At 37.2% G+C, this 12260-nt stretch overlaps 1 protein-coding gene across 2 annotated transcripts in view; it reads right to left on the reverse strand.

The window, feature by feature from the left end:
* Positions 1-1700: 1700 nt before the first annotated feature.
* The window catches only part of SLC25A31 (solute carrier family 25 member 31), a 32161-nt gene continuing 21601 nt past the window's right edge, over positions 1701-12260 (reverse strand). Inside the window, exons 5-7 of one of the 2 annotated variants that reach the window (XM_058292768.2) lie at positions 11179-11304; positions 10461-10597; positions 2371-2543 (exon numbers count right to left, since the gene is read on the reverse strand). In XM_058292768.2, the coding sequence (XP_058148751.1) occupies positions 10484-10597; positions 11179-11304 (240 nt within the window). In that variant the 3' untranslated portion in view covers positions 2371-2543; positions 10461-10483. Of the gene's footprint in view, positions 2544-10460; positions 10598-11178; positions 11305-12260 lie in introns of both variants that reach the window. The other variant, XM_004466245.4, reaches the window with a different exon arrangement.

Consider the following 12260-nt stretch of genomic DNA (forward strand, 5'->3'; position numbering starts at 1 on the left):
TCACAAATTTATTCCTCACAGTGCTGGTAAAAGGTATCCCTGGGACCCTCCTGGGGTAGGTGGGCAGGTCTTAAAATGGTGAATCCATTCCAGCATTCCAATCTCACTAAACCTTTGAATTTCCTCATCTACAGCAGGCCAGGGTAAGTCAGGAGTCTCATGCATCAGGCATTGTAGGCCATCTTTTGGTCCATGTTTCAGTCACCTACCTGAACAAGCTATTAAAGTCCTTTCTAATCCCTAAAGCTATACTGAATCCAGAATCTCTGCTCAGTGGGCCCATATCAATAAATTCAGCCTGATACAACTTTATATTCCTTCTACCATTATCCCATAACCTTAATATCCATTCCCACACGTATTTCTCTGGTTTCTATCTATATGAATTGAAAAACTCCTGCAGTTCTTTTAGACTACAGCATACTTTCTCATGGATCACATTTTAGACTTTAACTTTGGGGGCTTGTTGTGACTTTAGTTAAGGTCTAGAAGAGAAGTACAGTGGTGGAGGTTGGTAAGAATAATTAGAAATGTCTGGCAAGCAAATAACCTCAGGGAATTCCCATGCAGATTAATCCCTTCAAGTGGGGGTTGGATGGAGGACTCCTTAAGGCAGGGTGGAGGTTGGGTTATGGTTTCCTCAGTGAAGAAAGGAGGTGGAAACTCCTTGGTGTAGGCTGGAGATTGGGAAGTTCAGACTTGAGGTTGGGTGGGGTGCTGGCTGTCTGAAGTAGAGATGGCAATTGCTCTTGAATGTTGATACAACTTCTTTTAAGGCCTTCAAGTGATTGTGTGAAATGTCACTCACTGCTGATGACAATCTCCTCAGCTGACTGCAGATGTAACCAGCCGTTTCTGCAATCAATTCACTGAAGTCTAAAGTCCATGAAATACCCTTGTATTACAATTAGTCCATTGTTTGCTTGACCAAACAACTGGAACCATTGCCTGGCCTAACCATCATAGCCCCTTTTCATGCCATTCAGTTTTCCAAGGATCTTTTTCCTCAGCATGTCTCTGCATAAATTGAAAACATTTATATTTTCTTAGTTATTCTTTACATGGCAAACTATATCTCCCACTTGAGCATTTTAATTGCTTTTCTTTGGACCATCTTAATTCTTTTATTGTGGCAAAAAAGAATTACTTATAATAGGGAATAATATTTTACTTTGTCTGTAACTTTCTTCATTATGTTGACCATTGCAAGAAATCATGTTGAGAGTATTCTGAAGTCTTTTTTTCTTTCCTTTAGTTATAACACCAACATATTAAAAAGCATAGTATGTCTTATTTTCCCTGAAATTTACTTTGCCTTTGTGCACCAGGAAGTTCACCTGCTTTGTTCAGCCTCACTAAATCTTTCCATATTTTATCACAAGCTTAACATTCCTTTGCCCACTAAAACTTTGAAATCTCGGGGAGTTCAAATGTACTAACTTCTACAACATTTCTGAAAAACCAGACAGACACCTATAAGGAAACCCAGGCAATCTGCTTATACTTTTTCACTGAGAAATACCTTTGTTCCCTGTCCTTATACCAGTTCTCAATACAGGGGGAAAAAATCATTATTCTCTGCTTATAATTAAGTTACAGTCAGAGAGGAAAGCTCATTTATAACAATTATGAACTTCCTTTATCATCACCCTTTATTAGTACAGAAACTAATTTTCAAGAGTAAATTCTTTGTTCCAAGATATAGTCACAATAGGAGGATTTTATTTAAAGATAAATGTTAGCAGATAAGACATTTTATATCTTTTATTTTCCAACTACAGGTTTATAGTGTCGTTAAAGTCATTATCAAAAATTTTTATGATCAAATATAGAATCTGTGCTTACTAAAATGTATGTATCATAAACACTAGAGATGGTAATACCTGAACTAAGCTATCTGAGAAGCTGCAGAAGAAAAATTTATGTTTATAGAACTAAATGATGACATTTCTCGTTAAGTTTTAAGAAATACTAATCATACCATATGATTTGGAAAGATGGGAAGACAAATATATTAATAGAATACAATTTAAAAGACGATACTTTCATTTCTTGCATTTCAGCATCATATACTTTAATTTTTCATAACAAAAGTAAGAAAAGGATTATAAACTAATAGAAATACCATGTTACTTGTAAGTAAAATGTCTCATTAATGTGCGTGAGTCTAAGTGAGAAGGAACCCTGCATTTCTGTTTTAGAATTCAAATCCTTGAAAAAAGCTAGGCTCTATTGCAGAATTAGCACTTAATACTGACAGTAATAATATACTATCAAAATATATACAAATGGCAGCTATGTAATCTGTATTTTTAACAAGTTAAATACATGCATCTCTCAATTTAATCTCCTGATGAACTTCCTCCAATGTCAATATTAAGGAATTCTTTAATTTTGTCATATAAAACCAGCACCAAAGCACCCCCTGTACCACGAAGGATATTGGAGAAGGCACCACGAAAAAATGCACCAATTCCCTCATGCTGGTATATCTTCACAAAGCAGTCGAAGGTTCCTTTATATTGTCGTTCAGCCTCACCACTCTATATGAAGAAAGACAAACAGTTTGCTGTCATTTTACTATTTTTCTTAAGGTAGTCTTCATTCAGTCTTAAGAATAGGTAAGATTAACAGTGTATTAGGTTAATGGACATATGTTGAATATTGTACCCAATGTTCAGAGAATATTCATTATTTTCAGTAACCCTTCAAAACTAACCACACCCTAGGCTTAACAAATTTTAAAAGATGGCACCACATAGACCATGACTTATCCACGGACTACAGTGCAACTGAGAAATCAACTGCAAAAAAGGTAACTAAAAAAATCATATGATTGGATATTAATAAAAAGCTTGAGTAAATATTAAAAACAAAGGATAACCAAAAATATTCCTGTGTGAGAGATGCAGTTTGAGCAGCACTTATAAGAAAATGACCTTGAAACATCAGAAAAGGCAGAAAATAAGCAACTTAAACATTTTCAGAAAAAGAATAAACCTAAAAGAAAGTAGTAGGAATTAACCAGAATAAATAGGAGAAATAAAGGAAACTGAAAATAAACACAATAGCATAAAAAGTAAAAAGTTAGTTATTTGAAGTATTTTACTGGAAAATTTTTGGAATATTGTTTAGGAAAAAAGAGAAAATGTCCCCAAAGTATTAGAAATCACAAAGGTAACCTAACTGTAGATGACCCAGAGATTAACGTGCAAGAGGATATTATGGACAACTTTATAATGTCCAGATAGCTTTTTATGTGAGTTCTACTAAACAGTTATTTAATTCTATCATACAGAAATTACTCTAGAGAAGAGAAAAAGTGGGAAGAATCCCCAGCACATTTTATGAGGCCTCATAATGAGGTGGCCTCTGGGTGAGAGGCTGTTCGTCTCTTCATAGATAACCTAAGCTGTATGTGTCCTGAATTGTGGGTGTGGAACAGTGACAGGCTGCAGCCCTGCCCTTGGTGACCATGGCAACGACTCCAGTCCCAGGAGGCAATTTAGCAATGCAAACTCTCTAAATATTCAGGGAAAATGCATACCAAATTTGCTAAAAGCTTATCTAGAAGGTATGGAGTCCATGCTAAAAGCTTACTTAGGATATGGAAGATAATATGCTAATTCAAGCCTATTGAGTACTGAAACAAAGAACCATTTGGCCCTTCCTCTGTATAAAAGGAACTCAAAAATCTTGTTCGGGGCTCAGATTTTAGAGTGAGAAGCTCTGAGCCCGGTCGGCTGTAAATCAATCATTTTTCCTTCCCAAAAATTATTCCTGAGTCCTGGCCTTACTATACACAAATAATTGAACCTCTCAACTTCTATAATAGCAAAGCCCTGATACCAAAACCAGACTAGGGCAAAAAAGGAATGTAAAATGACAAGTCAATGTCACTGAAACAGGGATGCAAAGATCCTAAACAAAACCTAGAAAATAAAATCCATCAAAGGATACAAAATATAATAAGTATATCATGGTCAAGATGGACCCAGGGATAAAGGTTGGTTTATCAACATAAAACAGATGAATAGTATATGCTACATTCACCTTAAAAGAGAAACAAAGACATGACCACCTCAATATACACAGGGAAAACATCACTGGCATTCATGATTAAAATATGCTGTAGCCAGAGAGAAATGACATGGTAAAGGGTAATACAGTAACCCATTACAAACATTTAAGTTACACAACATTGAAGGCATTCCCTGTAATTTCAGGAATACAACACTGTCAGATATTACTTCTAAAATATAATAATCAAAGGTCTTAGCTAGTGAAGAAAGGTAAGAAAAGGATGTAAAGGTGAAAGAATGAGTAAGGAAGAAAAAAAAACTCCTGATAACATTTTATAATCATTCCTCACACCTTGGATTTGAATAACTAATAAAAAAGTTTAATTTCGAATAGTTTATTTCCAACAAAATGTTTTTAAACTATTCTTCCTACTGCCAAAATTGAAGTGAAATCCTAATGTAACTGTGCGACTAGTCTGAACGTATGCAAGCATTTGCATTTACTTTTTTTTTTTTAAGATTTTTTATTTATCCCACCCCCCCACCCCCGTGTCTGTTTTCTGTGTCCATTCTCTGTGTATTCTTCTGTGATCACTTCTATCCTTATCAGCGGCACCGGGAATCTGTTTCTTTTTGTTGTGTCATCTTGTGTCAGCTCTCCGTTTGTGCGGTGCCATCCTAGAGCAGGCTGCACTTTCTTTTGCACTGGGCGGCTCTCCTTATGGGGCGCACTCCTTGCGCGTGGGGCTCCCCTATGCGGGGGATACTCCTGCATGGCAGGGCACTCCTTGCGCCCATCAGCACTGTGCATGGGCCAGTTCCACATGAGTCAAGGAGGCCTGGGGTTTGAATTGCGGACCTCCCATGTGGTAAGCCCTATCCATTGGGCCAAGTCTGCTTCCCCATTTACTCGGTTTTAAAATGTCATTCTGTCAAGGTTTTATGGTAATCCATACATGCCTTTACAGTGGACGTAAATTAACATTACATTTCAATACTGAAAATCAGGAGGGACAATAAGAGAAAGGGAGCTGAGATCCTGCTTTCTGAATTTCTTCTAAAGCAATCATAACTTTTTAAATGTCATTGAGACTATTAATAACTGCAAGGTTGGTCAATCAGGTATTATTTCTCCTTTGCACCCAACTGTTTGAAAAAGAAAATGCAGTTATGTTGGTTTTAAGGAGCATGTTCTTTTTTAGCATTAAAAAGGCCTAAATGTTTCTTCTTATTCTGGAGAATGTAACTTTTTTAGAAAGACACATTTTTAGGCTTTAATGGTGATCCAAACCTCAGGTTTTAGCACCCTTTAAGACTGCTTTAGAAAGGGAACATAGACAGGTTTATAAGAAAAGAGAAAGACATAATAAATATTCACTGGATTTCATGTTAACTGCTCTAGGCTTGAGGAAAAATGTATAATGACATGACAAATTTACTGAAATACTATATTGGTATTGTCATTACCAATTCATACTATATTGCTACCTAACCTGGTGGATAACAGTAATGTAATAATCTTTCTCAAGACTCAAAATATTATGTATTATTTAATAATCTACTACATGCCTAAAATTGTGCTAGGTATTACAGTAGGAAACATTTAGCTTTAGTCCTATCCAGAAGGATTTTATAATTATATTTTGATTCACGAAAGGATTCACTGTCATTGGCATATTTCTAGGCTCAAAATATGTTATTTTTAAATTTTATTGATTCCATAAATAATCCATGATCACTGTAAAAACAAATGAGCAAATACAGATTAAAAAGCCCCCATAATCTTCCCTTCTTCAATTTTTTCTTTAGATTATTTGATCTGATTTCTCTAAAGATGGTTAAAAACAAATTTTAGTTTTATTACTTTTCCTTTTCTTCAACAGTTGTTTTATAATTTTTTTGGTAGTCTAATTCATATTTTTAACTTTTCCTTAAATTCTTTTACTTTCAGTTAAAGATTTCCACTTATTTTTAGTTGAATTTATAGCCTCAATTTTTACATTATTATGATTTTGTAAGGAATATGGTTTTCCTCTATTTTATTCAGGATAAGAGTTTGAACTCAGGAAGGCAAATTCCAATGCCTCTTTTACTCCCAACTCAATTATCTTCTTGTCAGCTTTACTATACCTGTGCATGAATTCAAAATAATCTGTATCCAAGTGTGCTTAGAAATCCAATTAACATAGGCCCTTTAGACTTTGAATGTTCTGAAAGGATGTGTATTCAAGGTTGCATCCAAATGGAATGTGGGCGATATGTTAATTCAAGCTTACCTGGAATGTGGGGAATACGTTAATTCAAAACCTATCTGGTACTTAGACAAACACTTAACAAAGAAAGTAATTTTATTTCATAAAAGCACCATTTAAATCCCCACCCTTACATCTTTTATGTATAAAAGGGAACCCAAAATTCTATTTGGGGCTCAGTTTTTATCAGGACAGGAGTATGGCGAGTCCGGCCAGTTGAAATAAATCATCTTCCTTCTCAGAGTTCTCTTGTCCTGGCCTTCGATACTGTGTACATCCAACTTCTCTGCTACTACAACTTCTATGTTTCTGTTTTTGGTAATGGCTTAAATCTTATTTACAGAAAAGTTACAATAGTAAAAAGAACTTCTCCATAACCTTTACCCATTGTTTCAGTTTGATTGCTCAAGCAAATACCATGCAATGGATTGACTTAAACAATAAGAATTTAATGGCTCACAGATTTGATGTTTTAAAAAAAATCCAAAACAAGGCATCATCAAAGCGATGCTTTCTCCCTAAAGATTGTGGTGGTCTGGGGCTGGCTGCTGGTGATCCTTGGTTCTTAGCTTGTCCCATGGTGTAGTAGTTCAGTAGTATTTATGAATTCCAAAACTAGATATTGGATTATGTTTGTAAACTGGACTGTTTGCACATTAGGCTGTATTGGATTCAGAGGTTTCACTTTTACTTGATTAAATAATGATTAAGGTTTTGACTGGGCCACATCAGTAGGAAGTTAGTCCCCATCCCCTTGGTGGGCATGGACTCAAGATAAAATTACATGGCAGAGCAGAGAAGCTGATGCTGGAGTTTTAATGTGGAACCTGGGGAAGTAAACACACAAAGTAGGAGGACACAAGGGAATTTTGAGCTGGAGCCTGGGAAGTAAACACACAGGAGAAGAACACAGAGGAATACAGACAGCCCCACAGACATGGCAGAGGACCCAGGAAGAGAGAAAGTCTACAGCTGACATTGTGGAGAGAAGCATGCCTGAGGCCAGAGAGAATTGAGCCCCAGGGAGAGAGACGAAGTGTAGAGAGCCGGATGGCCTACAGATGATACTGGAAGAAGCAGGGACCACAGAGTCATAAAAGTAAGAGGAAGGCTGAATGATGGCAGCTAGCTTGTTCCAACATGTGACAACAGACTTTAGTGAGGGAAGTCACTTATACTTTATGGCCTGGTAACTGTAAGCTTCTACCCAAATAAATACCCTTTATAAAAGCTAACAGATTTCTGATATTTTGCATCAGCACCCTTTTGGCTGACTAATATACATGGCAAGGCACATGACTTCTGGCTTCTCTCTTCTCTCATTGTTCTGTTGGTTTCAGCTTTTGGCAGAGTTCCCTCTGTGGTTTTCTTTTTCTCTGCCTGAATTTCATTCAGCTTATAAAGGACTCCAGTAATAGGATAAAGAACCACCCTGAATGAAGTGGCCATACCTCTTTAACTGAAGGTACCTCATCAAAAGGTCCTACTTACAATGGGTTCACACCTGCAGGAATGTATTAAGTTCAAGGGAATATTTTTTTTTGGGTACATACAGCTTCAAACCATCATATTCCACCACTGGAACCCCCAAAAGGTACATTCTTCTAACATGCAAATACATTCATTGCATAACATCTCAAAAGCCTTAAGTAATTTCTGTAACAAAGTTAAGTACAGAGTCTCATCAAAATCTGTTATGGGTGTGGTCTGTCCTGGGGCATAATGTCTCTCTATCTGTGGGTCTGTGAAACCTAAAAAACAAGTTATCTGCTCCCTATATGCAATGGAGGACATAGCATAAAATAAACATTCCCATTCCAGAAGTCAACAGGCCACAGGTCTCAAACAATTCTGAAACACAGCAGGGCAGACTCCATTAGATTCAAGGTCTGAGAGTTCTAGAGTTTGATGTTTTGCCCTCTGGGTCTGATGCAATGGCAGTGCTATCCTCTTCAAGTACTTAGGCAGCAGAGTGCTCTTCCTGAACTCTGGGGCTTTACCTCTACGTGTGTAGGGTACTGGGATGGTGGCCAAGCTCTCTGCAAACCCTGGGGCACAGCACTACTCTCTCCAAGCACTGGAGTGGCAGCCAATCTTTTCTCAAACACTGGGACACAAGCCCCACCAACTTGGAGCACTGGGATAGCAACACTTTTCCAGAACAATGGGGTGGAAGACCTGCCGTCTCTGAGTACCAGGGCAGACTTGCCCTATCCAGATATATGGGTGGGCCCTCTTTGTTAGCCCAAAGAAGTTTCTTGGGCCCAGACCTTTGCATCCACGGTTCTGCCCTTGAAATGATTCTTCCTTCAGTTCATCCCTCATCATCTCTTTCAGTCCAGGCTAGCAGTGGTACCGTTCATGTAAATCTTGCAAAAAACTTGTCAGCTTTGCATGTAGCTCACAGGGATCCAATGCATCAGACAGAAGGATTTTCCATAGCTTTTTCCTGCATAATTGCACTTGAAGTCCTCACTTGGATTCATTTTCAGTTAAACCCTCACATCAAGCCTCATTCTCCAGGGACTCCACGTCTGAAGCTCAGGGAAGTTCCAGAAGAGCCATTTCTGGCTCTAGTCTCACAGTATACTATCTGGATAGCCTCAGAATTTTCCAGTCAATTTCTGGTTTCTTTGTGCTTAAGAGTTAATTTTTTAGTTTATCCCTTTCCTTTTGCATTTCACTATAAGCTGCCAAGGAGAAACCAGACTGTACTTTTCCACACTTAGCTTGGAAATCTCCTCAGCTAAATGTCCAAGTTCATCACTTTAAAAGTTCTGCCTTCTAACCGACATCAGAATTCAATTTCACCAAGCTTTCTGCCACTTAAAAAAAAAAAAAGGATTACATTTCCTCCATTTTCCAATAATACATTCAACATTTCTTTCTAAAGCCTCATCGAAAGTACCTTTACCATCCATAGTTCCACCAAGAGCCTCTGCACAGCAATCTAGGATTTTTCTCTTAGACAGTTCACAATTCTTCCTGCCTCTACCATTACTCAATTCAAAGCAGTTTCCACATTTTTGGTATTTGCAACAGCTAAACCCTACTCTTACTGGTACCAAAATCTGTTTTGGTTTCCTATGCTGCTCAAGGTTATACAATGCAAAGGGAGAACTTAAATAATGGGAATTTATTAGCTCATAGTTTTGAGCTAAGATAGATAGACGTCCAAATAAAGGCATCATCAAGATGATGCTTTCTCCCTAAAGACTGTGGCATACTGGGGTTGGATGCCAGTGACCCTTTGTTTCGTAGCTTGTTACATGGCAAGGTACATGGCAGCACCCCTTGGTTGCTCCCTTCTTTTCTGGATTCTGTTGTTAGTCAGCTTCTGGCTGCTTACTCCGTGGCTTTCTTTGTTGGTCTGAATTTTATTCTGCTTATAAAGGACTCCAGTAATAGGATTAAGATCTATCCTGGATGGGTTGGGCCACACCATAGCCTCATCGAAAGGTCCTACTTACAATGGGTTACACCCACAAGAACAGATTAAGTTTAAGAACATGTTTTTCTTACACATCGCTCCAGACCACCACACCCATATTCAGTTAACATCTTATTGAAATTGTTTTATCATTTTCATCTCTCCCTCTCTCTCTATATGTAACACATACACATATATAGAAACACTCATTATCCCAATTTATCTTCTGAACCATTTTCAGAGTAAATTGTAGATACCATGCCTCTTTTCTTTCAACATTTTAGCGTGCTTTTTCTAAGAATAAGGACATTCTCCTACATACCCATAACACAGCTATCAAAATCAGGAAATTTAACAGTGACACAAGATCATTATCTAATTAACAATTTACATGTAAATTAATTTTACATTCTGATAAATTTCTCAATATATTAAAATTGAGATAGCTACAACAGATCCAGAGGAAATATAATGTAAAAGAGAGAAATTTAAGGGTAGTCTGTGAGTAAAATAAGGGGCTAGATACCCTTTACCCTTTTGGGTGGCCCTACTACGTTCTCCAAAGACCATTATGAAGGCATATAAAATAGCTTTGTTTTGAGCATTAAATGAGTTAAAGTGCAAAATGCTCAGGAGAGTATCTGGCACACAGTAAGCACTCTATTACTTCTCTAGTTTTCCAGCTTCATTATTTTTGCATGCCCTCATGAAATGTATGCTTCTGTTATACTGAACTGCTTCTCAAACCATACATACCTCTCAGCATGTTTTCTTCCATCTTAGAATGCATTCTCATTGTCTGAAGAAAGTCCATTCATTAAGATTTGGCTCTCCAAGAGGATATAATTTAGGCATTTGGGTACCGTTTCTCTGTGCATTCCTGGCACCATTAGCTGTATATGTATGTATTCAGTGTTAGACAGAAGTACAGGTTCTATCTTACTTTGTGTCACCATAGCTTGGCATAAATGAAGTACTAAAATTATTTCCTGAATCATGTAGCAAGTAACAGCAATGGAGATTGAATGAAGTGAAATTTTGGTTTGTGGGTTTATATTTAGAACTTAGATAATTATAAACAATCTGTCATTCTTTTGAGTTCACAATTATATACTTTTATTAAAATATACTACAACACATTGTCACATATATCAATGGCTTATTCTAATTAATCTATCATCTCAGTTAAGATAGACATATTTCTCCAATCCTGCCTGCTATCCCCTTCCATTCTCCAACCAATGTATGCTATCAAAGTGGAAGGTATTTCTGTATATTCTGATGATGGATGAGGAAGAAGCTTTGCTTTTTGATGGCTGTTTTTGGATAGGAAAGAATATAAGACAAAACATATCACATACTTATTTTAGCTAGATAAAACAAATGACCAAAATTTCTCTAAAATTTGAATGATACCTGGACATCAGATAAGTTAAAACACTCAATCAAGCTTATAAATAATAATATAAAATACCTGCATCATCATACGTCTTCTAACTGTGTCAAAGGGATAAGAGAGTATTCCAGAGCATGTAGTCACAACTTGAGCAATTAAAAAGGAGACAAGAAATGGGGTTTCCTTTGGTTTTGGTAATAAACCCTAGAAAAGAAAAATTTGTCAAGTAACCATACAATTTACAAAATGTTTTAATTTCTTAAGACAAAGGATAAGATAATTGTTATAAATATATAAAAGAGGGCTCAACTAGATTTAAAATGAAATAAAAACTGTTGCATTGAATGCAATTAAAAATTACAGGAGATAAATAAGAAAGGGGAATGCCATACATGACTACACTTCAGAAGTATATCTGCTATTACAAGGAATTTATTAATAATGGCACCTAAGATTAGGAGTTGCCCTGGATGGTGCTTCAGGGGCAATCACTGGACACTGTAAATCCTCCCAGGGCCCACTGGATGGAACGTGGGAGAGTATGGGCTATGATGTGGACCATTGACCATGAGGTGCAGAGATGTCCAGAGATGTACTTACCAAATGCAATGGATGTGTCATGACGATGGGAGTGAGTGTTGCTGGGGGGGGGGGAGTGGTGGGGTGGGGGTGGTGGGGTTGAATGGGACCTCATATTTTTTGAATGTAATATTTTTACAAAATGAATAAAATAAAAAATAAATAATGGCACCTAAAACTAAGGATAAGGGGAGCCAGTGGCCCAAAACAGTTTTTCCACGGCTCTTCTTCAGAGTTGAAAAAAATGGAAATAATGCAGCTCATTATCATCAACAGATGATATTCATCAGTTTAAAGCTCTAAGCCAACAAAGAACTACATTCCTAAATTTCACAACTACTGTAGATGACAACAGAGAAAACTCAAGGTAAAGTACACATAAATTTTTCTGTAATTAAACAAATGTAATTTCCATTACCACACCTAAAAAGTACACTACAAATAATATATCCTGGGAAGCAGACTTGGCCCAAAGGATAGGGCATCCGCCTACCACATGGGAGGTCCGCAGTTCAAACCCTGGGTCTCCTTGACCTGTGTGGAGCCGGCCCATGCAAGGTGTTGATGTGCACAAGGAGTGC

This window comes from Dasypus novemcinctus, chromosome 1 (assembly GCF_030445035.2).
Source record: "Dasypus novemcinctus isolate mDasNov1 chromosome 1, mDasNov1.1.hap2, whole genome shotgun sequence".
Taxonomy (NCBI): domain Eukaryota; kingdom Metazoa; phylum Chordata; class Mammalia; order Cingulata; family Dasypodidae; genus Dasypus; species Dasypus novemcinctus.